This window comes from Lonchura striata, chromosome 4 (genome assembly GCF_046129695.1).
Source record: "Lonchura striata isolate bLonStr1 chromosome 4, bLonStr1.mat, whole genome shotgun sequence".
Classification (NCBI taxonomy): Eukaryota; Metazoa; Chordata; class Aves; order Passeriformes; family Estrildidae; genus Lonchura; species Lonchura striata.
In genome coordinates this window covers 38,469,132-38,496,766 of record NC_134606.1, presented here as the reverse complement: position 1 = coordinate 38,496,766, position 27,635 = coordinate 38,469,132, and the positions used below count along the sequence as shown (strand labels likewise).

The 27,635-nt window shown below is 36.1% G+C and overlaps 1 protein-coding gene across 2 annotated transcripts in view; it reads left to right on the top strand.

Annotated features, from left to right (window-relative positions):
- The window catches only part of TLL1 (tolloid like 1), a 122,294-nt gene that overhangs the window by 88,307 nt on the left and 6,352 nt on the right, over positions 1-27,635 (top strand). For both annotated transcript variants that reach the window (XM_021555681.2, XM_077782909.1), the window contains 7 exons: positions 4,578-4,773; positions 6,198-6,323; positions 9,261-9,421; positions 12,139-12,319; positions 18,747-18,872; positions 20,225-20,352; positions 24,995-25,208. In XM_021555681.2, the coding sequence (XP_021411356.2) occupies positions 4,578-4,773; positions 6,198-6,323; positions 9,261-9,421; positions 12,139-12,319; positions 18,747-18,872; positions 20,225-20,352; positions 24,995-25,208 (1,132 nt within the window). The remainder of the gene's footprint in view (positions 1-4,577; positions 4,774-6,197; positions 6,324-9,260; positions 9,422-12,138; positions 12,320-18,746; positions 18,873-20,224; positions 20,353-24,994; positions 25,209-27,635) is intronic.

Below are 27,635 nucleotides of genomic sequence, written 5' to 3'. Positions count from 1 at the left end.
CCTTTTTCTAATCACCAGGTTAGGGACTACTTACAAGTGTGAAGATGGCATGCTTATGCCTCACCATGCAGGAAACAACCAGAAGCAAAGGACCAGCAAACAACAGAACATTTTAGTAGACAAGTGATTAAGGCCTTAGGAAGAAATATCCAGTTTTTCCTCCAGACTGTTTAGTATTATGGCACTCTCTCTAGAGGTGAGACATGTGGACTAACACCTCATAAGAAGAAAGAGGAAATTAAGCAGAAATACAATCAGGGGAGTCTCAAGTTGGGGCTTATACTTCATATGTTTTGAAAAGAAAAAAGTTCCAACAGTAGGGACTTGAAATACTTTCCCAGGGAGAGTCTGAGCTGTAATTCCAGAGTGGCAAGATGCCCTTGAGCACCAAATGAGGTACCCCAGACAGGCACAAGACTGTTATAGCTGTCTTTGTGGCATTTCTTACTGGCTCATCCACTGGGCTCCCTGCTGAGGATGGGAGTTGCTTTGGGAGCTGCTCTGGAGTGCCTGGACATTCACCACTGGGTCCAATTTCCATTTCTGTTCCCAGCTCTTGAAGGTAGGTGTTTTGGTTTATGGTACTGAGTCCTGCTCTGGACTGAACCCTTGGTGCACTGCCCAGTAAAACAAAAAGTTGTTTAAAAATCACTGTTCTTGGTGCCAGGTGAGATAGAAAAAAGTAAGTGTCAGGCCAGAGAGTTATTGCAGTGTGTTTGTGAGAAAATTACTTCTCTGTCTTCTGAAAGGTACAGTTAAGTAAGAGGAATTCTCATTATCCCTATGCAATACTAGAAAAAAAATAACTGTATAAATAACCTTCATTCTGGAATGAAAGCACTAAGGAAACTGAGAATTTCAAACTCTATCAATGAGTCATCTTGTTTTGCCTGCTTGGGCAACACATTTTCTACTGAGTGCAGGATTCTGCTTTCTTATTTGGCTGCTGTAATTTCCCCTGTCTGTGTGAGAGTAGAGATGTTGGGACTGGGAACTCCATATTTTTCATTGTTACTGTCACCTTTACAATATTGTTCTTTGAAAATTAGCAGGTTTTTTTTTTTGTAAGTTTGTTTGCTTTTTTATTTAAGAACTCTTTTTGGCACACAATCTCTCCAGCTAAAAAAAACTGGAGGGTTTGTAGAGCAGATTCATATTAATCTTCCTCATTTGAGTGACCTTGTTAAATTCTATGTAGATAGTGATCATTTAAATAATTTTTACATAAATCAGGGAGTAAAATTTATTGATCTACTGATTTCACTAGGCATGTATGGCACTTTTTATGACTGAAGTCTACAGCCAGAAGCAGATATCTTTACCTGTATCGCAGTTTGATTTATGAACAAAGAACAATGACAAAAAATTATGTAAATATTTTTCCTGCAATAGAATTGCTCCCAAAATTGCCATTCATATCCTTTTTTCTCTCTCTTTTTTATATTTTGTTTTCTTCAGTTTTAGGGTTTTTTGCTTGCTTGTTTTAATTTTTATATTTTATCTTCATTTTTTCCTGTTGGAGAAGTGCTATAAGACAAAGGCACTCTGGATGTTTATTTGTTTTTATGTGGGTTTTTTGGTTTGTTGTTGTTTTTCTAAACCTGAAACTATTTATGAGGCCTATTTCTTTGAGAAGGGATGTAGAGAATGTCTCTGGCTTGCCATTTCCCTGGGAGATTTCATATTTTCCTGCTCTTATGTGCCTGCTTTAGTAATTTTTCTGACATTTTCTTGACTTATTTCTCTGATGCCATTTAAATTCTAGGTTTCCTCCAAGGCCTTCAGGAGCCAAGGTTATCTTTCAGATTCCTAGAGGAAATGCATTTTTCTGTAAAAACTTTTTAGATATTATTTATTTTCTAAAATTTGCTAATATTCTGCGTATTTCTTCTCATCAACATGTAGTATCACGTGAATATCTTGTGAAATTTTAGTGCTCCAGTAAACAAGATTTATAGGATCAGTCCAGTTACAACTGAACTCACCAGGTGTCCTTTCATTAACTGGAAGAGATTTTCCTCAAGAAACAAATAGGAAGTAGGAAGAAAAGAAAGATATACAGAAAATATAGGAGGCAGCAGGAGGAATAAGAGTCTATTGCAAGTCTAAAAGGCCTTTATATAGCAGCGTTCCCAGATGATAGTACCACATAATCTTATAACCTGAGGTATGGAAAAAACCCGCACATTTTATAATATTTTCTTTCACTGATTACCAAGTACCAGTTATTTCTCAAAACTACAATACTTCTCTGGTAGTTTACATATAGGTGTAACACTTTAATATTGATAATACTGGCATCACTTGCACTAGTAGTAAACAAAATATAAGTGAATATGGCAGAACAGGCACCTTTCAAATGGGTTTTATTGTAACTCAGTAGCACTTTGCAAGTTGGTTGATTCTTATAGTCTTAGCAAGTTTAGAAACTCCTATACAAAATGTATTTTTAGCTCTTTTCTTCTGCCCAAAGTAAAGTGATTCTCAGAAAAGAAATTACTAATTCACCTCAATGGAAAGTTGGCACATGTAACTCAGAGCCACACTTGGCTGGGGGATAATCATAATTTCCATACTGCCCATAAAAAATGGAAACATGGAAAAAACTGATGTTAATTACATGTCTTGAGTACTGAAATTACTACAGATGTGTGGGGAAAATGCACAATTCCTTCATTGATATTAGTGAGCTTTGGACCAATTCAATTCTCAGTTTTGACTGAGATTACAAGGGAGGCTTTATTTCAAATTAGAATATGATGTCATGAATTTATTATTTAGATTAATGAAAATTTGGAATTGATATTATCAAAAACTTACCAGTGCTCGTGTACTGCATTAGTTGCATACAATTTCCACTAAAGTCAACAATAGGTGGTTGTATCCCAAATCTTCCTGGCTTTCCTCACTCATTCCCAAACTCTCTCCCAAGCAGTTCCTGAGCAAAATACTAGGAAATTCAATAAATTGCAGAACTGTTAGTGACAGAGGAGTGTGTGGGAGAAAATTATGCATGTAAATGCCTGGAGAATTGGAAATTTGGAAAGAAGACAGAGAAATGTCTAAGTGTGTAAGTGCCATATTTTGATGCCACTAAAATGGCATAAAATCAAACAGTTCTTTCCCCCCAGTTTTCTCTCTTACATAAGAAATCTTCTTGTGATAAGTGGAAGCTCCTTAGTCTGTGGCCATTCCTGAGCTTTATGTTGGTCATGATACACAGGTAAAGCAGAGAACCAGTAGGTACTTCTGCTTACTTGAAGATTAGGTACAAGAAAAATGTTCTCTGGAGATCAAATGTAGATTTTTTTCTGGGCTTAGTTTAGACTTTATTGATTTAACAGAATGTAGATGTGCTGAATTAGATCTGAGGCTTTCTCCAACCCTTCTCCTTGTCTGTGATCCCATCTCCCTCCCCATCCTCTCTATCCCTAAGCTTGCCTTTCCCAATTCAGTCAGTTAGTTTAACAAAAGTGTTCTTATAGGAATTATTTTTGAATGCTTGGATCTAGTTAATTCTGTTATTAATAAGACTGAGTGATGTGAAATATTCCAGCAGTAAAATGACCCAGCTCAAGAGGGTTTTTAATTCTGTTGAGAAAGACACACTCTCAATAAAGACAAGCACCATAAATTATCTGGTTTCTGGACAAGGTCATGTTTGGGCTGCTACTGCTTTCCTCTCTGGTGCAATTCCCATTCTGATCAACTCTGCAAATACTATTATGTAAAGAGCACAAGGCTCAGTACTCAAGTAGACATGCACACATGCCCACTCACATATTAGTCTATGTTTGAATGTCATCCAGCAGAAAGTTTAAATGGAAAAGGGAAATTTTCAGATGTTCCAGTTTCAGTAGGTTTCTCCATCAGTACAGCGAAGATTCACTCACTGACCCAGAAAATCAAAAGAAATCAGGAACCTGAAATCAGGAATTATGCAGGAGAAACTTGGCTGTATCAGCCACAGAAAAAAATAGTCTCTTTTTGTCCTCTGTTCTCTTGTTAACTTACGAGCTGATCGTTTTAAGTGTGTGTTTGGATCTAATTTTTCAGATGAATCAAATTCCTTACACACCTCAATTTTTTACCTTTGTCCTGCAACATCAGTGAACAGCAACAAATGCAAAATTTTTCTCTGTCTGGAGAATAAAGGGATGTTCTAAAAATCTCATCATATTGATGAAAATTGAGCTTTTTCATATTGCTAAAATGGTGAATATTTCTGACCTGTTTAGTTGCTGAGCCATTAATCTTCTTTAGTTGAGTATACATGAGAAAAGAGGACTTTACTTGAGATGAGAGTAGAAGTTTAGCAGAACATTAGGAAGCTTAGAGGTGAGCATGTCTTTTTTAGTTTTTTTCCCAGTTAGACTGTTGTGTCCTTAGCAATATTTAAATTATTTTTGTGTAGAAAAGAAGTATAGTCAAAATCCATTCAATTATGTTCATTCATCTTCCTGCTGCTTGAACCCTAAACAGAGATCTTAACCTTAACATTGAAAAATTTAAATTCTTTTTGTTATCTGACTGACATTTATGGTCAAGTAGGTCATTTTGAAAATTGTGTTTTACAGATTGAAAGACATGACAACTGTGCATATGACTACTTGGAAATCCGAGATGGAACAAATGAGAACAGTCCTTTAATTGGTCACTTTTGTGGCTATGACAAGCCAGAAGACATTAGATCTACCTCTAATACCCTGTGGATGAAGTTTGTTTCTGATGGAACTGTTAATAAAGCAGGGTTTGCAGCTAACTTTTTTAAAGGTAAGTATTTTGGGACAGCTGTTATGAACAGCTTATCACTTCTTGGACTAGGAAAATTATGAAAGTATGTTAAAAATATTTCTCAATATTTTTTTACTAATAAAGTGTATTGTCTCTAGAATAATTTTTCCTGGGCATACAATTTATTTCAAACAAAACAATAGAGATTTTTGTGTCTCCTAGTAAAATGTGTCCAAGGAATGAAGGAATATATTCAGCACAACTTTCTACTGTCTTCAGGTTCAGTTAATCAACTTCTGATTAATTTAATTTTTGTAAGAAAGCAGCACTTTTTTTACATTGTGCTGTCAAATATAAAGTTAAACAGTATAATTGAAAATGGCTTTTTTTTCCCTATTTAAGTATTTTTTTCTTTTCTTTGTCTAAATCTTGTCAGATTTTTTTCTTATTTATTTTCTGGATTGTTCTGCTTTATCATTTTATTACTCTCTCTAAGCAGGGAAAAATCCCAAAAGAACGGAACAAAAATCATATTTAGCAATAACCTCATAGTCTTCCTTCAGTTATGGGTGTTTTTTTGGGAGAGGAGGATGTCATACAAATTAAGCTATGCCTGAAGAATACGATGCATGGAAAGTTGTCATTTGCACACAGCGCTGCTGGTGGCACAGTTAAAGCCACTGGCATTGGTGTGGCCATGGTGACATCTGAAGTACAGGTCATGCCACCAGGAAAGCCTTTTTGCTCTTTTGAAAAGAAACCATCTTTTTCTAATCCTCATAGTTTTCATTGTAGACAATTATAACTTTGAAGGCTATAGGCATGAAAGTAGGAGCTCTTATTTTTTTTCCTGAGAAATTACTTGTCCTGGTGTAAGAAAACAATATTCCAGCATCCAAGGAATATTTCAGTAATGAATCTCATGGGCATATTTCAGAGCTAGTAGAGAGAACACACAATTCCTTTCCCTCCCCCAGTCCTGATTCATCTTGTTCCTTTTAATATCAGGAGAATAAAAACCTAGGATTTGAGGATTCTGTTAATCTGTTTTTGAGTATGAATTCAGGATAATGTACAGATTGATTCTGAGGGAGATAAAGTGCCCTTCAAGTGACCCTACTGTGGATTTTTCATTTTTCCTTCAATACTTTGTACAATCTTTAGATTATGGCTGCCTGAATTACTGTATGCTGCACACAAAGTGCTTATAAATTAGTTCTGCAGCTGTCAGTAGATATTGTTAAAAAAACACAACAAAACAGACCCCAGAAAGGAAAAATTTTTATTTGCTCTGTTGCAGGCCTCCTTAGCATTTGAAAATCCTCTAGTCAGCAACCACAGTGGTTTATGTAGTACATCTTATATTGGCATGCATACATTTTCTGGGTTAATATTGATCCAGTAGTTACAGCTGAGGAAGGTAATTATTTAACACATTTTTGCATTCTTGCCTGTCTTGGCAGAGGAAGATGAATGTGCCAAACCTGACAACGGTGGCTGTGAGCAGCGCTGTGTAAATACCCTGGGCAGTTACCAGTGCGCCTGCGATCCTGGCTACGAACTTGGTCCTGACAAGAAGAGTTGTGAAGGTACAGTGTGCTGCTGGCTTATGGGCTTTTAAAGCTCTCTGAGTGCCATTGCCTGAATGAAATGCTACACGTTTCTTAGGCTCTGTCTGAACAGCATGAGATCTGTGGAACCCACCCTAGAAAACCAGTGCTGTCCTTTTAGTAGTCATGCCAGAGCCATGTTTGTCCCATGCCTGTCAGCAACTTCATTTTGCAGATTTTGCTGTTCATCAATCAGGAATGGTACAAAGTAGGACTTCATACCACTTATTACACTATTCTTACTCACTAAAGCAAAGCCTCTCAAGAAGACAATTACCAGCAGAATAATGTGCCACTTTCTCAGAATCAGTTTAATGACCCCTTGGACCACCTCTGACTGGGATGTGCCTGGGAAGCTGGCAGGTCTAAAAGAGAAAGGTCCTCTATTTTAGCTCAAAGAGAGAGGAATCCTCTCCATTCCTAGTCACACTGTGGGTTTTTCTTACTTTACAGGGTGAGCAAAGTGTGTTCAAATAATCATTTGGAGAAAAAAGAAAGAGATAAGTGGAAGTCTGTATAAACATAGGATTGAACTGAGATAAGATTTTTCATTCTATGCATATTTCATATCAAAGGAAAGAACCACAAGCTCTTGATCATTATGCATCAACTATTGTTTGAGTTTTACTTATAGACACCAATAAATCAAAGATTGCACAAATTTATTCTTAGCTCATCTGTTTGACTAGTGAATGGATTTTGGAAATTGGGGTGCTTGAAGTCCTGGTTTTCTTCTGATGCAATTCACTGGTCTCTCTTTGTTCTAATTTCCTGTCTTTAATTCATTTTTTTCACAGTTTGGGGTAGTTTTGCCTAGTTTCTTTGCAATTCCTTTTTGTTATTTTGCTTTTGGATCTGCAGGGTTGGTTTTTTGGTTTTTTTTTTTTTGGTTTTTTTTGTTTTGTTTTGTTTTGTTTTTTGGTTTTTTTTGGGTTTTTTTCCCTGTTTCTTGTATGTTTGTGTGAGCTGGTGGAAGTCCTAGATTAAAAGCATGTTAAATTGTGGCTCTCATCAAGCTGGTCGGGTTTTTTGGTTGTTTTTCCTCCCTCCCCCACCTTTAATAACAAGAACATTGGAAAAATAATTTATTTGGATGTCTGCACATTAAGTAGACAATAAGAAAATTAGTTTAATCAAAATGGGGGCCATGAAGACAGAGGTTTGCTTTCTGGGCCTTTGATCATCAACCCCAGTTTATGTAAGGAATTGAGTTTAGTCTGCTTGCTGACTCAAGTCAGAATATTAGAGAAGTCTTTCAGAATTCTCTTCTGTCTGCATCTGAAAAATAGAAAAAAAATTGCATTCCTGGCACCCAAACAGTAAAGCAACTCTGTCAAAAGAAGTCATTCTAAGCACTGCAGTGCACTGTAGAGTGAAAACCCTGAGCTATCCATAAAAGTGTATGTGTTTGTTTCAGTTGAGGTGGCACTCACTATATGTAGATAGTACTTGGAACTGCTGAATCAAAATTACTGTGTAGTCACTGTGAAAATTCCTTGTTGTAGTTTGGGCCTTTGCGGGGTAAGCTAGCTGTATTAATTCATGTGAGTAGGTGCCTCAAGTCAGAAACTTTGCCCTATGCTTCACTGCAGTGTTGACATGCACAGAAATTTGCTTTATGATCTTCTAATCCAAGTCTCCATCAATGGCAGCATATTAGAAAGGGTTAAGATTTTCTTTTTTCACTATTTCCACATTTCCTGCCCTTGCCTCAAGGATCAATAGAACAATGTTTATAAGCAGAAATTGAAATCTGGCAGTAGTTTCTCTGACCCAGACTGGATCATTTGAGAGGACAGCTTGTGTCATCTGGGTACATTCTCTAAATCTATGTCTGGTCTCTTTTGATACACTGAGATGTGACCAAGGGTCTTAGTACAGCCATTCCCATCAGATTACTTTTACATGTATACCAAGAAGTGTGCTGCATGGAATACTAGGGACCAGGAGAAACACTGGTGTGTGTCTGAGCTGACAAAATGAGCCTTGACACAGTAACTGCTGAATTCTCCCAGCTGTGCTAGATGGAGTAGATGCAATATGTGATATCATCAGCTAGACTGCAATAGCCAGTTTTTAAAGCATTTGGTGTTAGCAGAGAGCAGTTGAGTAGAGCTCCCCCCTTCAGCTCTTTGGAAGGAGATTTGTGGATGATTTCCAGGGCTGTCACAGTGCTGTAATGGTTATCAATGTAGCAGAGTGTGATTGAGAGCTTCTCTAAATCCCTTTACTTTCCCTAGGAAAAAAAAAAATGCACAGATGGAAAAGATTAATGAGTTTATCCTTTGCTAGTTGAACTGCATTCAAGAACGTAATACAGTATTTTTCTGTTTTATGGAGGTGATTATTTGGCATATATTTGGAAATAAGAGGCATTTTCTCTCTTTATGGGACATCCATGATTCAGCAAAAGCAATTGTGACTGAAGTGTATGTGCCTGTTCTTCTAAAGAAGTGACCCTACCTAGTAACCTGTTAGGTTATGGGAGGTGTATACAGCCATATGAGCTGAGACAGGTAGGGCTGATTCTGATCAAGGAGAGAAGCACATCTTAAGTATCCTTCTGTCAGAAGAGGGATGGTCAAGGTCTTAGGGAGGGCAGTGAGGTCAGAGGGCTTGCATGGGAAAGGCTGTGAGAGAATAACCAGAGTCTTTGGAGGGAGGGGAAAAGAATGACCATGATAACGCCTTGTGTAGTTCTGAAACTTATCTCTGCCCACAAACCTGCAAGCTGTTGAAGATAGGGGCTGTCTTTTTCTCTTTGTTTGCACCAAGCATGATAAAGCAAGATTCTGATTAGTCTGTCTGGGCATTGCAGCATATAAGTAATGAAAGGACTGATTCTTCTCAGCATGCTTCTGTTTACAGTAAAACACACTGCCAGTCAAGAAATTGTGTTCTTTTTTAATTTTACAGCTGCTTGTGGAGGACTCCTGACAAAGCTAAATGGGACTATAACCACACCAGGGTGGCCAAAAGAGTATCCTCCAAACAAAAACTGTGTGTGGCAGGTGGTTGCCCCAACGCAATACCGAATTTCAATGAAGTTTGAGTTTTTTGAGTTAGAAGGGAATGAAGTAAGTAACCGTGAATGAAGAGCTGCACAACCTGTTATACTCTAAACGGTTTCACAAGCATTTGAAAATAGATATTGTCTTGTAAAACCCTTGCTGACCTTTCATGTGCTGACAATAAGCATGGATATTCTTGTTTTCATTTTGGGACTGTTTCTGGATTCTTTCAAAACAAACATGGGAAGAATAGCTCTCTTTTACATATCATCTAAATGTATATGTGTTACAAGAAATTTTTAAAAAATGTTCTCTGCTGAGTCTCAGCTGACTTTTTTATCAACAAAATAAAACAGAGCAAATGGGGCTGAAGCATATTGGAAAGAATTCAAGAGAAGAAAATCTGGAGAAACCAAATCATCTTTACAGGCTGACTACAAAAAATACACGTAAGCTGTGGTTAGTGATGGAGTGAGGGAGCATTTAAATCACTTGCAAGTGTCTCTCTAGGGGAATACTTTGAAATGAGCAGTACCAGAAATAAGTTGCAATAGAACAGCAGCAGTTTTTGAGCTGGGCAACCCCCAGAGGCATGGGGGATCTTCTGCCCATGTAGGAGGAGGAACAGAGCAGAGCCCTTCATGTGCTAAAGGATACTTCTTACAGCTTTAAACAAAATTGTGGGGGTTGCAGGGCTTTTTTTGGATGATAAGCAATAATGTGGGTTTCAACATTCATTTCAGCTTTTGTTCTGCTTTGTGGGCAATTCTTTGTCATATCACTGAATTCCCTGACCACACTCCAGCCATAACATGCTGTAACCACTGAGTTTATATGCACATTTTTTTACATGGCATTAAGAACACAAATTCCAGGATGTTATTTCTGACATTTCTATTTATTTTGAAATAAATTTGTAGCAATGTATTTAGTATAAAGATGCCCACCTTTTGGGCAGAGGTATTTGAAGGGACAAAATCTGGAGTTTGATTTATAACTAAGAACCAAACCAGCCATGACTTCTCCAAAATATCTCAATATTACTTTCTGTGGCAGCAATGTCAGATTTTTTCTCCCATAATTTTTTGGAGTGGGTTGTCAACTCCATGAAATTCCAATTTTCAATGATATATGCAAGTTACATTCATGTCCTGTCATCATTATTACTGAAAGTGCAAGAGATGTAATAAAAGCTTAAAAATCCCAAAGAATTAAAATCTAATTACGATTTGATCAAGTCATAAAAACCTTTTTCTCACACTTTTTTGGTACATGGGCAAGATTTGCAAGGAAAACATCTGGCATGTAATAAAATTAAATAACTTCTCTAAGGTCATAAAAGACATGTAACATAAGCAAATAGAAAAATTCTAAATGTGTTTCAACAATCAGAACTGGAGTTTGATCATCCCGTGTGCTACTAAATCTTGACTTCATACTGTTAAATAGTAGTACTAAGGATAGATGCCTGTGAAAATCAGAAGAAACATATAATATCTGGAATATTCTAATATATTGTCTAAATCTATGCAACCATAAAAACCACTACTGTATTGCTGGAATTGTTAGGATTTATCCATGTAAAGAGCAATATTGAAAATCACATGCATTATTAGAAATCTGTCTTCCAGTTAGTATAGATCAGCATATGCCAGTAACTCAAGTTTTTGATTCTTTGTGTTCTTTATACTGTACAGGAAGAGTTTCAACCAAATTAGTCACTTTTCAACTCTGCCACATGTGAAAATTCTTCCAGTGGCAGTAAAAGTTAAATCTACATCTTCAGTGTATTATATTAAAACCAACTGGAAATTATGACAAATTTTCATATATAGAGAGAACAACAAAGGCCAAAACATCCTTTTCTGTTGTTTCCTTCCAGCTCCCCTGACACTTTCTTTTTTTTAGAAATTGCAATTTTTCAAATACAGCTTAGATTTAATGGACCAATATAAGCTCTGTCCTGGCCAATGTTTTCTCTTAAACTATTAATTGCAGACAACTAGGACATTTTTGATTAAATGATTGATAGTTGAGCCTAAGAAGCTTAGAAGTTTTTGGCTGGGTGGCTTTAAGTTGACCAAGGGATTATGCATTGAAAGTACTATCATTAAAACTAAGCCTTGCATAAGACTTCTTTAATTACATTATATTACTTTATTTTAACCTTTTAATGAAATGGCATGCATCCTGGTCCAAATTATAGCTATGCTGCTGTTGGTGAAAGTTGCATGGTTTTAATAATGGAAAGTTATATATTTGGGAAAAAAATTAATATATCTTAAATGTGTAATGATGAAAACTTACCTTATAAGTTTCTAGGTAAAAATTAACTTTTTAAAAAAATCTTTGAGATGCAAACAGTAAAAGGTTTTTAGGTGTGGAGAATGTGGTTTATAGCATGCAGATTGGTATAATTTTTAGGATGAATGTTTCTAGATTTTCATTTATGACTGTGGAATATTTGCTTTTTAAGTTAAGTGGAAATGCTTCTAAGCATCTTGAAATTTAGATATTAAACATAGGTCAGCATTTATAAAAATATAAGTTGGAACGTAATTCATAGTATAGTTATGTGTTAGTGACCTTAAAACGTTCTTACCTAAAATCAACAAATGTAAGAATTTACAAATGCTTTCAGAATCAGGAGAAAGTGAAGGATATTAGTAATTTATTCTTCAGCAGCAATATATATACTGATCAGAATTCTGGCATTTGTAAATGGCATCATGCTTTTATTTTGATTGGCCAAATATTTTTTCTATCTATCTTTCTTTTCTCAGGTTTGCAAGTACGATTACGTGGAGATTCGCAGTGGCCTTTCCTCTGATTCCAAGCTCCACGGCAAATTCTGCGGTACAGAAGTGCCTGAAGTTATCACCTCTCAGTACAACAACATGCGCATTGAGTTTCGCTCCGACAACACGGTCTCAAAAAAAGGCTTCAAGGCACACTTCTTCTCAGGTATGGAAAAGTGCCCTTGTAAGTACCTCTGGGTGTCCACTGACTAGGTGGTGACCACAATTTTGGGATGAAAATGAGTGGCTTCTTTGTTTATGGTTTTCCTGGTAGCTTTGAATTAGTTTTATTTACATAAACATAAACCACTCTCCTGTCTTAAAATACCATTTTGAATTGTAATGTCTGTAGAAAATATATGGAACATATCTATATGTACTTAAATAACAGCAGAAGCAAGTAAACTTTGTGAGATACAAAGGAGTACAAAAGAAAATTTACTATGTTTCTATATTTTTATTAGATTTCTTTTATCCTAAGTTTTGTTGTTATTTTTTTCAAATCCCAGTTGTAAAGTGATGCAAATTGCACACTGTGTTCTCTTGTATTTTTTCTACTCAAGTCTCTTAATATATTCCATTTGTTGGGAAATTACCACTTTGTTGTACAACATTTGTTTAACATTATGGTTACATCTGTGCCAAACTTTGCACTTCTTAATGTTTTGCAGAAGAACAGGGTTTAAGATCTTGATCTTGCAAAAAAAACCTGTGTCTTTTTATTTATGAGTTTAATTTTACTGAGGGAGATCAGAGCGGTGGAAGTTTATATCATATTAGGACTTACACTGTTGAATAAAGTTACACATAAGTGAAGCTTAAGATGTGAAGAAATATTTGCTCAACAGTGAGTGGCCTCTGCAATTACCCATTTAGTGAGGAGTATAGAAATCTGGCTCTGGCAGGAGACCACTCAGTGTTTGTAGAAAAGTTTGCTTAGTATTTTTCCTGCATGTGTACACACACATATAGGGATAGGTAACTTACCTTGTGTAAAAGAACAAAAAACACCAGTTCCATCTACCCACCGCCCTAAACCAGATATCAAACTGAAGAATTTGGACGTTGAATTGTGCCCCAGACTTTTTGATAGCAGTGAAAAATCTGAATTTGGAGAATCCTGATTTCACTTAGCATGCAGTAAAATATACTAGCATTTTCAGCATTTGTTTGCTTAAAATATTTTATCAAAACTGAAATGAAAAAGTATTGGTTACTGATAATAACTAATAATTATGACTAATAAGACTCTGTATAATGTGTAAGGAATATGGTTTGAAAAGTGAAAAGATATCTACCATGGCAAACAGTTTAGACTTTTAAGTATTTTCTTATTATATGACTGTTTTGATGATTTTATTAAGCATCTATGAAAGATGGCAAGAGGTGTTTTGTCTCATACAAAGACATAACAAACATTTAATCTCTTTTAAGTATATCTCTTTGCTAGTAATCACATTTCTCTGTTCATAATGTTCCAAAGATCCATCTTTGCCCATAGTAACACTTTTTACTTTTAAATTTATGATTTAGATTAGCAAGAAGCATTCAAGATTTACTCATTATTTGTAGTAAATACATATGTGCACACAACAGAGCTTCCTCCTGGAGGCACACAACTAGTCATTTTATGTTGGTCTAGTTGTGCCAGCAGGAATTGTCACATTGACTTTTGTAGGAAAACATGTTCAAGTTCTAAAAACTGCAAATGAAGTTTGTTAAATCTTCTTAAGATCTTGCAGATATTTCAGATAAGACTAGCAGTGATAGTGTAGTAATTTATATAAGCTCTGTGGTTCAGAATTTGTATTTTTTGGACATCCTGGTCATATCTATAGTCAGTTAAATTTTGGTGTTTGTTAAAGTAATAGTTCATCTTCATAGATGTATTTATTTATTTTGCTTAAGTGACTTTTTTTAAATGAGTGAGTTCCACCAATGCTGTATCTTGGGGAAAGACTAGACTAAAGATCATGAATTACAAAGCATAACGTTGTAATTCTTCAGAACTAATTTTTCCCTTGTATATTTCAGTTCTGAATGAAATGTTATCTTTCTCTCAAAAGGTAATTGCAATAAGAAATGTTTTAAGGATGTCTTTAGTCAGGCATAAGTTTGAACTAATTAATTTTTTAATGAATAGAATGCGTGATGTGTCCTAGATATAGTCTATATCTAATCTCTTTCAAAAAAAACTGGTTTGATATAGAAAGCCTTTGAATCTATAAATATGTAAATTTACTGAGTGCTTCATAATCCATTCCTGCCAGCATTTCATGAGTTCAAATATCTGAATATAATATGAATATTTTATTTTTATTCTTTCTCAGCTATCTTCCACTTGTTCTAAATTCTAGCATGTTCCATTCTTCTATGTCATCTGTCTTTCTCTGTTTGACAATGTTTTCTGATTAAAACAAATTTTGTAATGCTTTATAGAAATCAAACTTCTGAATTTAAATTCTCTAAAGAAGATGTCAGCTCCAAATAATTAATCAGACATCTTAGTACTGTCAGAAAACACTGTTACTTTCTCATTCCTGAATTCCTTAATATGGGCATAATATGCTGTTGATCTGTCAATGAGGAACAGACTTGAGACTTCAAGAATTTTGTCTTTTGGTAGTTTATGGCATGATTTTTCAGCTGATGATATGTTGGTTTTTTTACCTGTTTATATGTATATTAATCTTCAGAATACAATAATTTTAGAATGATATGTGGGTAGAAATACTTAGTTGATTTCAGGCATTTACCAGTTTTATTAATTGAATCACAATAGATAAGTGTGGAATAAGTGTGTAAGCACTTAGTTATAAAGTCATAAATAATGAAAAAAAAATGTAATGAGTAAAACACTGCATCTTGCACTCTATTCACCAGAAAAGGGATGCAATGCTCAGCAAGATAAACAGGTGGATAAGTTAAATTAATGTGAAGTTTAGGAACTGAAAAATGTTCCTCAAGCACAGCCAAAGAATTACTCTTTTCATCAGCATCTCTTTTGGTGGTGGATTCTGCACCACAGCTAGAGATGAAAAAGCATGGCCCAGCTCCAGCTTAGATGACAGAAAGCAGTTTTTGGGTGGTTGAAACCTGCTGTGATAAACTGTGAAAGCAAACAGTGACATAGGTCAACAGATGACCTGCATTAGGAAGGTATTTATGTTGATAGAAGACAACATGTAATTATATTTTTGGCTGTAAAATAGTGTTAACAGCCAGACAGGTGCCACTGGAAAGTGCAATTTTTTTTATTTTCAGCATTCTGTAAAATTTACATTTGATGGGACAGCTCTCAAGAAAGCTCAGTTTGGGGTCTCTGCAGGGATCTAACTAAACTACAGAGACTCTATTGTATATTTATAATCAAGATTCTCAAATAAAGGGAGGAAACTAGGGAGTCACTATATATTATTTTAAAAAATTACTAAAACTTATTGGAAATGGATAATAGGTTTCTTAACAAAAAATTTCCAATAATTAGTTTTTTATTCTTCTCCCTCTGTCTTCTGTCCTCTGTCTCCTGATTTTGTTGTAAGACCAAGACCTAAGACTAAGTCCCTGCAGGACTTAGCACACACTGCTGGGCCTGTAAGACTAGAGAAGTATTAAATAATGCCAAAAGGATAACAATTATATATATTTATATATGATTTTTAAATATGCCTCTTTTTTTTCTGTGATCTTTTTTGAAAAGATAAGCTAAGGATTAGTCATAGTTTAACATTAAATTGCTTCCATTTATCATAAATTTCAGACTTACTTCAATGTTTTAAATAAACATGATTGATTCTTTGCATAAATATTCAAAATATACAGGGATTTTGATATAATGTAGAAATGAGGTTTGTTGGGACATCTCTTCTGGGGGGTGATTCATTGAGCAATTAAAAAGAGAAAGCTAGAATGTTTCTAGCCTTGAACAAAAACTCATCTCTGGTGCTATCCTGGTACATTTTTTTCCACAGACAAGAAAGCTGCCTGCAAAGAGAAAATTTTTGTTTTTGACTCTTGCAAGGACTTGATACAGGTCCCTTCAGGCCGAGTGCGTATTATTCACAGACTGGTGGCCTCTGAGGGTCTCAGAGGTACGACCGCTTGTCCTCAGAATTATTCAATCTATTATTTTCTTGAGAATGGATCTTTCCTTTTTCTGAGTTCTGAAATGAGAAAAGAAAGAAAGTATCCATTTAAAACTGGGGGTACTCATTTCCATCTGTCAGCATAACAAATGGCTTTGTTTTTACATGGCAAAACATTTGTTCTTGTAACTAATAAAGACTAATTGTTTTTTTTTTTTTTCACAAATTTTTAAACTGGGCAATCAATTTGACAGAAAGTCTGTTCTCAATTATGAAGTGTGAGGAAGGCTTGTTCAACAGTTGCATCTTTGATTAACTATGTACAAGTAATTATTGTAGTTCAAATGTGTTCCAAAGCTTTTCCTTTCTAACTTCTGTCCATTATTTTATTTCTGACGATATCCAACATGGGATTATTTGCTTATGCACTTGTTACTTACGAGATTATTTTTAGAATATAAGCATATCTAATGTTAAAATACTTTTCAGTGTTTTCAGAGTTTGGTGGATGATGAAAATTGACAGGGGCTTTTATTTAGAATTTGTGCTCCTACTCTGTATTTGAAAGCTAACTGGAATGCATTTTGAGCTTGCCTTCCTTTCATTTTGTTATTCTGGTGGAAAATTACAAACTAATATTGAAGACTTTTGTTCATATTCACTCTAATTTCTCACTTGCTACTTTTCACTTGTAATGTAGAATTAATTTATGATAGTGCTTGATTTTGCAAAATTATGACTTTGGTTCAAAATTGCATAGATTTGCTACCTCAGAGGCTTGCTTTGCAAGGTACATAAATAGTGTATTGTGGAGTTTCTGTGCTTCCTATCATCATCAAAATGACAAGTAGTATCGCTTTGAATGTATGGTTCCAAGAGGTATCTATCTATGTTTTCAACTGTTTCTTAACCTTTGATCTGTTTGCATTTGCACAAAGCTTCCAAAAACTTGCAGTGCAAACAGATTTGAGATTTACAGTACAAAATGCAGTGAGTGCTTAGGTTTGACTTGCAGAATTTACCTATAAATGCACATTATCATGTATTATAGGTAGAAGCTGATTTTTATGGAAAGACCTGTGAGTCAACAGGTTAGGTGCTGAATACATTTTGCAGAGGAAGATGTCATTTATGCAATTACAATGCAAACTTCCTTTGCTGTGTTACTGAATATGAGCATCAGTAAGGGCAGGGAAAAAATGCATGAGTAAGGCAATGAAAAGAGACTTAAATTATCCATGGTGGCTTCTCATCTATAGAAATTCTTGCTGTACCTGCTGAAGTGTGAAATATCACATTGCCTTGTTTGGAGATAATGTTAACTGTTATTTTCCAAGGTAAATAAGACAAAAGACTAAACTGTCTGCATTCCAACCCACAACAACCAGCCCCCTATGATGACCAAAATTCCTTTTCTCCTTTTCCTCCTCTCTTTCATATGTTGAAATGGCACATTTAGAAAAATACAGGGGAGGTTTAATATGTGTATGTATATACATATATATATATGCATATATTTTTTTATCCAAGAATGTGTATATTTATATGTGTGTGTATACATTGATAGTTATATACATGTGCACACATATATGCATGTATGTGTCTATCCATGTCAGGAGCAGTCCGCTTCTTTTAAAGGGACCAGCCTCATCTAAACCAAGAACAGCTGAATGACATAGAAGCGTGGCAGCAGAGGCCTCTTGCTGCAATGACAGCCTGTTAATCTAGTTTGGCTTTTTTCCATGCAATGAATTTGTAGCTGTTTAATGCAGGTCATATTTCCTCCGCTACTCTCTGCTTTATTTCTAACACACTAAAAGCTCTTTTGAAGGATTATATGTTAATAAACAGAACTGCGTGCTATACTGTAGCTTTTGAATTAACTAGTGCCAAATTCTTTTTTCTTTTCTTTCAATGAAATGTTTTTCTTTTTGTGATGGTCTATAATGTCCAGATTCATTAAAAGTAAAGTACACTGTCACTCTGCTGGGGAAAAAACCCCAACTTATTAGAAAAGCTTATGTGAACTCTCTCTTACATGTTTAATGTGTAGAAGTTGAAGTCTTTTTTGATCTATATGTTCCTTTCAAGATATCAGCATTAAATTATGGAATTTGTACAAATCTGGAATAATTTGTGTTGTCCATAAACTACACTACCATTGTTTCCAAAGATAAAACAGGATATTTATGAAACTTTTACCAGCTAAACCACTCGAAAGAGCAAAAGCTGGTGACTCTCTTACCTCCTTTGTTCTAGCTGGTTTATTTTACTAGTGTTCTCCTTTAGGAACTAATGCTCATTTCCTAGAAAGATGAGACAGATTCTGTGCCACAGTGAAGGCTGCAGGCTGAGCAAAGAGCAACTAGAGCTAAGGCACCACAAAAATGCCTTACTGGGAAGAGTGACTGTGCTGTACCTTATCCTGCTCTCAGGCTCTGTGCTCCTCTTGGTAGCAAGGTCTGCTGGGAGCTGTGTGCTTACCTGAGCTTGTTGTGTATTTTGTAGACAAGGATGAGTGTTCAAAGGACAACGGTGGCTGCCAGCACGAGTGCATCAACACAGTAGGAAGCTATGTCTGCCAGTGCCGGAATGGATTTGTGCTACATGAAAATAAACATGACTGCAAGGAAGGTGAGTAGGAAGGCAGCGGAGTGGTTGGTTACACAACTGTCTTCTAGAAAACTTTCTGCAGCTCTCCTTTCAAACAAAAGAAAGGAAAAAAAGTTCTCGGTATTGGGATGTTAGACATTTGGGCTTAAGCACTACGACATCCCTCCCCTTTCCCATCCCCTCCATCCCCAGCATTTGTGTGGGCTGAGTTCGAGGTCCACAGGAATGAAGTTTGGAAAACTTGGGATCATTGGCACAGAGTGCTACTTTCAATACTTCTGTGAGGTGTAGAATATTTAAAGTTCTGATAAAGTATTTATCTAAGGCTGTATTAAACACAGGGTGGAGTTTCTGGAGAGAAGCCTGGCAAAGTTATGATTAGCTGCTATCAGTAGCAGTTAGTTTCCTCACAGCTGGGTTGAAACCATATCTACCCTTTCTGGCTTTGTTTTAGGTGACATATTTAGACAATATAAGTTCCAGTCAGAATCTTCCTCTTGGCTCACTCCAGGTGTGGCTACCATCAAGAAAACAGTAGTGTTTGGGACTTATGTAGAATTTAAATGAACCTCAAGTGTGCACTATTACGTGAGCTGCTGTAATGTCTCAATGTTTTATATCATGGATTTAATCTGAAAGTAAAGACATGCCCTTTGTGAATTATTTGCATTTTCACTGGTTTTAGAATGCTACTTGCCTACTCTAATTTTTTTTTTTTTTTCAAATAATTCTCTGATATTTAGAAAACAAATTGAGATTGTTAAAAGTAAATACAAAAATGCCTTCTTTTAGTTCTGGGTACTAGTGGTTTAGTTGCAAAGTCAATGGTTAAGCTGCTATTTGTACATACTCACAGTTTAGTCTTGGCTGTTTTCACATTGTGTATATGTGAAACTGTGAGGTACAAATCAAATTGATTGCTCTGTAGCTACAGTGAAAATTACTGAGAATAAAAATAAATTGTTTGAGAACTTTCTTTTTGAGAAAGTAATGAGTTTTCATATGGATTTGTGTATATATTTGTATGTAGGATGGGGAACAGGAAAATACTTGAGTTTTACATAATAAAAAAATAAGATAAATGTTTAATATTTATCTTATATTTATTCCTGTATAAGACTTTTTCTGAAAAAAACCATCCATTGTAAACAACAGTGTATGTTTCACAACAATCCATAGAGAAACGTGCTGGGTTAATGCTCTAAAGCACATACCTGTGGGGAAGAACATGACAGTGCACTCTGAAAAGCATGCTTACCTATCTTCCTAAAGACCCTTTCCACTTAGTGGCTGCCCTGACAAAAAATAGCACTTTTTTGACTGCTTCTGAATGCAGACCCCCAGACTAACTGACGCTATCCCTATTGGCACAGCTGAATGTGAACAGAAGATCCACAGTCCCAATGGCATCATCACAAGTCCCAACTGGCCTGACAAGTATCCCAGCAGGAAGGAGTGCACGTGGGAAATCAGTGCCACCCCTGGGCAGAGGGTCAAACTGGTGAGTCTCTGCCTTCCCTTCCTTTTCAGCTTTTCTTGCATCAAATCAGCTTCTCAAATGACTGCTCAATGATATGAAACTGTTACTAAACTTTACTGTCATCGTGCATCCCATAGGTAAACTATTTTAAAAACTTGCTGAATCCTGTCCATTTCTGGCCAACAGGGACTACTCAATATCAGAGTCGTGATTTAAGTTTATAGTGATTGGAAATACTCTGCACAGTGAAGGCAAGAGGAATGCTTTCCTCCTGTCAGACTTTACTATGTTATTGTTGAAACTCATAAAACTTGTGCAAAGTTTTGGCAAATATGGCAGAGGCCATTTACACAAATTCCAATATATAGAAAAGGCAAAAATTTGAGTTATGAACAGTCCTCTATACACACCTTTTCCTGTTCTGTTTTTTTTTGAGGAGGAAAAAAGATACAAAACCCCTGAGAATCTGGATTTCTCATTTAAAAGTGGTTTCAAATTTTGACATAAGTAGCAGAGCAGCCTGGAGTAGATTTGTCAATTTTGTGTCCAGCTGGCTGAGGACAGAGCTGGTGTCCAAAGACAGGCCTAGCAAAGCTTAGATAGCTTTGCAGGTTTACTGAGGCTATGTAGCCTCTGTATGAGGCCAAATGCATGGTGCTGCCAATAGGGTTTCTGCTTTGAGCTCAGCTCCAGCATTTCTTTAGCAGCTTATTTTCAGGACAGCCACAACAAAAGCTGGCCTTGCATATATTTAAACTTCATAGATTGATTTTTCAACTGTTTTGGAGCAAATAAAATTAAGGAGAGAGAAGTCTCTGTTTCAGAGGTAGAAGCAATAGCCAATACTTGTGCAGGGATGAAAAGTGTATTCCAATCTCATAACTGCTGACCTTAGCAAACCCTAACCCCTTGTCCTGGTTTTGGCTGGGGTAGAATTGATTTTATTCACAGTGGCTGGTATGGGCCTGTGTTTTGGATTTGTGCTGAACAATGTTGATAATGCAGAGATGTTTTTGCTATTGCTAACAGGGCTTATACAGAACCAAGGATTTTTCTGCTCGCAAGGAAGTTGGGGTTGCTCAGAGAGTTGTGGGGAGACACATCCAGGACAGGTGGCCCAAACTGACCACAGGGATATTCCAGACTGTTTGACATCATGCTCAGGATATCAAACCAGGGGAAGCAGGAGGAAGGGAATGGTCTTTGGAGTGATGGTGGGGCCCATGCGATGGCTGAACTCCTGCCTGCCCATGGGAAGCAGTGAATTCATTCCTTGTTCTGCTTTACTTGTGTGTGTAGCTTTTGCTATCCCTATTAAAATGTCTTTATCTCAGCCCACAAGTGTTCTATCTTTCACACTTCCAATTCTCTCTTCAGTCCTATGGTGGGGCAGTCAGCAAGCAGCTCTTTGGGGCTTGGCTGCTGGCTAGGGTTAAACCACTCTTACTGGTGCTGATGTGGGATTGTGTATTGATCCCTGTTCACCAAAAGTAAAACAGTTGAACTGTACTGGAGGGGAATGGTGGCAGTGGAGAATGAGTGCTGTGCATGGTCTGTCCATTACAAGGGTGAAAAATAGGTTTCTAATTTGGGCAGCCTTCCTGCTGCTGCTTCTGAGCAAGTATTCTTCATACTGGCTGAATAAACTAAAGCCAGCCAGGTATAGGTGTGTTACTGTAAAAGCTTTTCCAATACTTATACCACAGCAGGTGAAATTCCAACATTCAGATATCTCTAGCCAAATATTCCATGGTCTACTTTACAAAGAAAAGATTTTTTTAAAATTGGATTTTGCAAATGGACCTGAAAAACATATACAGAATTTTACTAGATAGAATTTTCAACAATACCTCCATAATTTAGTGTCAGAGATCTGCTCTTCTGTGCAAGCCAGTAGGGTCAATTACTAAATTCTATATGTACAATATCTATAAGTTGTACAGCAAGGTCCCATATCAATAATACTAATGCCATAATTCCACACTGGATGATTATTTTTTCTTTCACACTGTAGTTAAGTTAACTTTTCATAGTTTTCTTGTACAAATTGAACGAGAATTGGTTGCTTCATGGTAACAAACCACATTAATTGTGAAGCTGTGCTTTCTTTTTTAAGAGGGGTATGTGTATAGAAACTAATCTTTTGTTGTGATTGCCCTCGCTCTGCTAATCATTGAAAAGTGTCTTCCTGAATGGGCTAAATTCAAGTATTTAGTGCAATTAAGAAACCGATGAAAAAAAGGATATGCACTTCAGAACTTTTAAATGAAGCATGTAGATAAAGATGGCTTTGAAAATGTACATAGCAGAGAGGCTGATTTCCATGAGCTAATCAGCCGGATGTTTATAAGAGACAGACTGAAGTGTCCCATCCAGGCAGCTGTCCATAAGTGCCACCGGCGTATCTGCTCAGTTGAGTGGTGTAGATAGAAAGGACTGGATGGCCAGAAGCTATATGTAACATTTCTGAACACCATTCCCACTAAGGAGACAAAACACATGTGGTTAAAATAGTCATGGTGGGGTAGCAATTCAAAAATATTTGTCTCAGGAAGAGAGGGTGTGATTGAATTATGCTACTAGCTTTATTAGATCATTTGTTAGCTCTGTTGGCAGCAACTATTCAGTTATGTTTAAGGGAAGTTTGTGTACCAGTTCTTCTCTTTCAAACCTGCAAGAAATTGGCTGATTTTTTTAAAAACTGTCTATGGGTCTTTTAAAATATCAGGCATTTTGAGATTTTAAAGAACTATGTGCCTTAAGATCCAGTTTTCCTTTAAAAAGCAAGCTCCTTGCACTCTCTTTGGAATTGCTAGAATAGATTGCTACACTCACAACATATTTAGGACTTTTTCTGCTCATATTTGGGGGACACAATATTACATGTACTGTGCTTCTGCAGGCTTGGGAATCCCAGTGAGAAGTCAAATATTAAAAACAATAGGTGTGTATTACAATTTATAGTGAGATATGTTTCCTAGAGAGTGTTGTTTTCATTGGAAGTTTTTCATGCTGGTGAGAAGTGAACAAAATAGATATAATTTTCCTCTAAAAGAAAATTAATTTCTTCAAGCTGCCTATTGCTCCCATTGATTCCAAGCTGGCTTGACTCAGCACTGTGTTTAAGTAACTCCCTTACTGAGACCTAGTCTCTCAGCTTTCTGGGGTTTTCTTAATCCACCAGATTTTATTTCTGTATAAATGACAACACATAGCTGGCATCATAAAAGTAGGATGGCTGACCACAGTTTAAGAGCAGCAGGAGTGACTGCTGTACAGCTGTTTTCATTGCCTCTGCAGTTTCAGTCCCTCCAAACCTTCACAGTGAAATGAACCTACACCCACTACATCACACAGCTCTTCACATAAAATAAGTGTTATTCTGAATATTGAGGTTCTCTGGGAAAAAAACTGTGTTAGCTCTTTATTTAGGTCAGATCTTAATATAATTTACCATTGCATGTCACATTCTCCACAAGTGATTTGGTAGGTCAGATTTGTTCTGGTGTACCAGAGAGAATGCTTAATTGTGATATTTGCTCAGTATTTGGTAGCTCAGTTTTATTCCTTTCAATTATTGTTTCTTAATCCTATTCTGTTTGGATTATGTTGTTTTGTTTGGGGCTTTCTGGTTTGTTTTTTTTTTATGAACAGTCAGCTACATGACTACTCGTGAAAGCATGTGTATTTGGTGGTTTTATGCTGTTTTGTTGAACAAAATAGATTTTGAATTCCACCTTAAATTGTAGCTTATGCTATACAAAATTCACAAAGATGTATATTGCCTTCATAGTGTTTACATGAGGAGAAATTACCAGATATTAAGCTTCAGCATTGTTGAAATTTAGTCCTGGTCCAAAAGTCTTATCTGGAAAATCTTACATGTCCCCTTGAAATAAGTTTGTTTATATCATTCTAGTCTTGGAAGACAGTCTTCTAGATCAGAAAAGCAGGCATTAGTTGTATGTGTGTTATCAGTCTCTGTCAGGCATGGCATACACTTTTTGGAAATGCCTGAAGTTTTTTCCAACAATTAGCACAATTTTGTTGTTTTTCACAATGCTATTGCTAGCAAAAATGTGGCCTTAGCATGAAGGGTGAAGCCTGAAACATCATTAAGTTGTAAGAATAAAAAAATAGATTTCTAAGTAATTAGAAAATATAACTTTCATGCATAAACCTTCATGTGGAAAAGTCATTCTCAAGAGGCTTTAGTTGCAGTGTGATGTAGGTTTTAGAAAAGGGCAGGGGGGAGCCATTATGCTTTGCAGATGTTTCAATCAATCCTCAACAATGCAAGGAACAGTAATTTCTGACTTTTTGCTGTTTTGAATGCTCTATGAAATTTGGAATAATCCTAAAAACAGTGCACATTTAGCAGAAAGGCAGCAGTATTCTAGATTTAATACTCTCTTATAGGTAGTAGTTGTTATAAAGATGCCTTTCTGTATGAAGGATGATGCACTCTTGAAGTTCAGTGTCTTAGCTTTTATTCCACATTCTCAAGATCAATGTATTTTTCAAATCTACAGGCTTGTAGAAGCAGTAATGTTAAATCTGTCGTTTTAACTTCATCCTTGTATTCTATAACATATTAATATATATGTGTACGTACCGTGTAAATACAGTCCCACAATGGATCATTTTACTTTTTTTCCCCTAGACATTCAATGAATTTGAAATAGAACAACATCAGGAATGTGCTTATGACCACTTGGAAGTGTTTGATGGTGAAAGTGAAAAATCGCCAATCCTGGGACGCTTATGTGGCAATAAAATACCAGATCCTCTCATTGCTACTGGAAACAAAATGTTCCTCCGCTTTATTTCTGATGCTTCAGTTCAAAGAAAAGGCTTCCAAGCAACTCACTCTACAGGTCAGAGATCAGGATGTACTTTTTACTAATAACTTACCCATTGTTCTTTAGTGGTAGATACACAGACCTTTTTTATTTTTTATTGAGTTCACAGATGTAACAGCTGTATCTAATGAAGCCTTAAGCCCAGTAGAAAAAGTCTGAGATTGCAGAAAGTACTCTCTAATATTTTAGATGTTCTTTTCTCTCTGTCTCTCTCTCTCTCATAAGTGAGAAATTAAAAGGTGTTGCAACCGAGTCAAATAAGAAATGAGGGTCCTCAGGATCCATGACTTGAGATCATAAAAGATTGAATAACTTTTCACTGTATTGGCAATGACAACACTTAACTGGGACATGTGATGCACCTCCATTACTCTCTTGTTCTAACTTAGACATTAATCTGAGTTTTGTGTAAACAGATACTTCTTTCCCATAGTGCTTAAAGGAAAGACAAACCAAAGAATAAAAAAAACCAAAAAACCATTAACGACTTTATTAGGACCTTTAGAATATAATGTTCTTCATATTTCCATTCAATTTTCGCAACAAGAAGTTGGAAACAGTGGTTTGTAATAGCATTTATAGAGTTTTTGGGATATTTTCAGTGTATCGATTTTTCCCCTGATGTTGCTTGGCTTACAGTGGCCTCTAGTGCTGAAGCTCTGAACATCCAGTGCCTGCAGGAAAACAAGGGGACTTGAAACTTCTTGACCTCTACTTTAATCTTCAATTATAATGAATTCTTTCTTTACTTTCCAGAATTCATTCTTATTTCTCCAGGCAATAAATATTTCAGAAAACATTTCATAAATATATCCTCTAGGAGAAAAGTTTTAGTGACAGGTAATAGTTATGAATAGAATTATCAAGGTAATGAGTTTCATTACATTGTAATAAAAGTTAATAATATACAATAATTTAATAATATAATTGTAATATTACAAGGTTAATGTAATATTATATTACCCAAAGTATCCATCAAGTTGATGTGTAATGCTCAGCTAAAAAATCCTCATATATATCAATGCTGGCATTTTGTCCTTTTATTCCTTCTGATTTGTTCTAAGTAATTAAAAATCTTTATTAGTTTAATTTACCTTTCAGAGAAAGACAGTAGACAACAGTATATGAAATCTTTATGATCTGGGCCTTGAAAGTGAATAGTTTAGCTACCTGTAACTCAGTTATTCTTGTGGAAAATCTTGTTTTATAAGCATCCAATATTTTGCTTTCCCTACTACAGTAACTTTTTCCCTTAGATGCAAAAATGAAGTAATAATTACCCATTTCTAATTACCTCAGGGTATATAGTTAAAGGTCAGAACTCTTGCTAGAACAAGTGTTGTAAAACTGCTGTTTCATTTATTGTCCTCACTTTCAGTTTGCAGGACTGGAGCAGTAAGTATGCTAACAAAGTTCAGATGCATACTCCCTAAATTCTAAAGATTGCAAGTTTTGTTATGACTTGCTGAGTTTTATGTGCCTTAAATATAAAAACATCTGTAGCATGGACAAGCATGTGCTTTTCTGAAAAACTGCGAAAAATAAAATCTACCCAGTTTTTTAAGAATGTTATAAAAAACTACAAAGTTTACTTCCTTAAGAAAGGACATTTATTTCTGTCAGCTGCTGTTGCACAGCCTGCTCCCTGAGATGAACCCTCATCTCTGGCATGTAGTGTTGGAATGAGGGACAGCTCAGGTCTTGCAGTCTACTCCTCCAGCCTTGAGCCAAACACAGATGCTTGTGAGAATTCTGTGAGAATTTTACCTCTGTGCTGTGGGCACATGTGAATGAACAGATACCTAACAAGTGTATGGGCAGAGGATATATTCCCTTAGTTAATCTTTTCTAGAAAAAAACTGGTTGAATGGTGTGCAGTGGAAGTAGACAAGTTGTGTTTGATCCTGCACAGCTGTGCAGACAGACAGGGAGTGCTGAGGAAGATGCTTCTGTCACTTCTAACATGTTGGCAGAACTCAGTGAAAGGGCTGCTGTAACACAACAGCAGTGAAAGAGCAGCTGGATTCTGTGCCCAGAGCTGCTGCATTCCTGGCATCTTCATGATTTAATGGCCCCTTATTATTCCAGTAGATGTTGTCAATGATGATTTCCCTTCTATGACACTTTTTGGCTTGAAGTGCTATCCAATTTCCAAATTTCCATTTAATATTTCAGAAAACAGGATAAAAATGTAGCAGCAAATACAGTAAAGCTTAAAAAATAAACTGTATGGAAAGGCTTCCTTGGGTGGAGCAAAACTTATAAAATGCTGTTTTGAAAGTGCAATCCAATTTTAGAAGGAGATTGTCATATTTTCCCCTCAGAAAAGGCATAGCCCATCCAAGAGGAATTCATAAAAATGCTCCTGACAGAACATTAAGCATCTTTGTTCAGGGAGTGATCTGATTGCCCTAACTCAGGCATCTAGTTCTCTTCTGGACT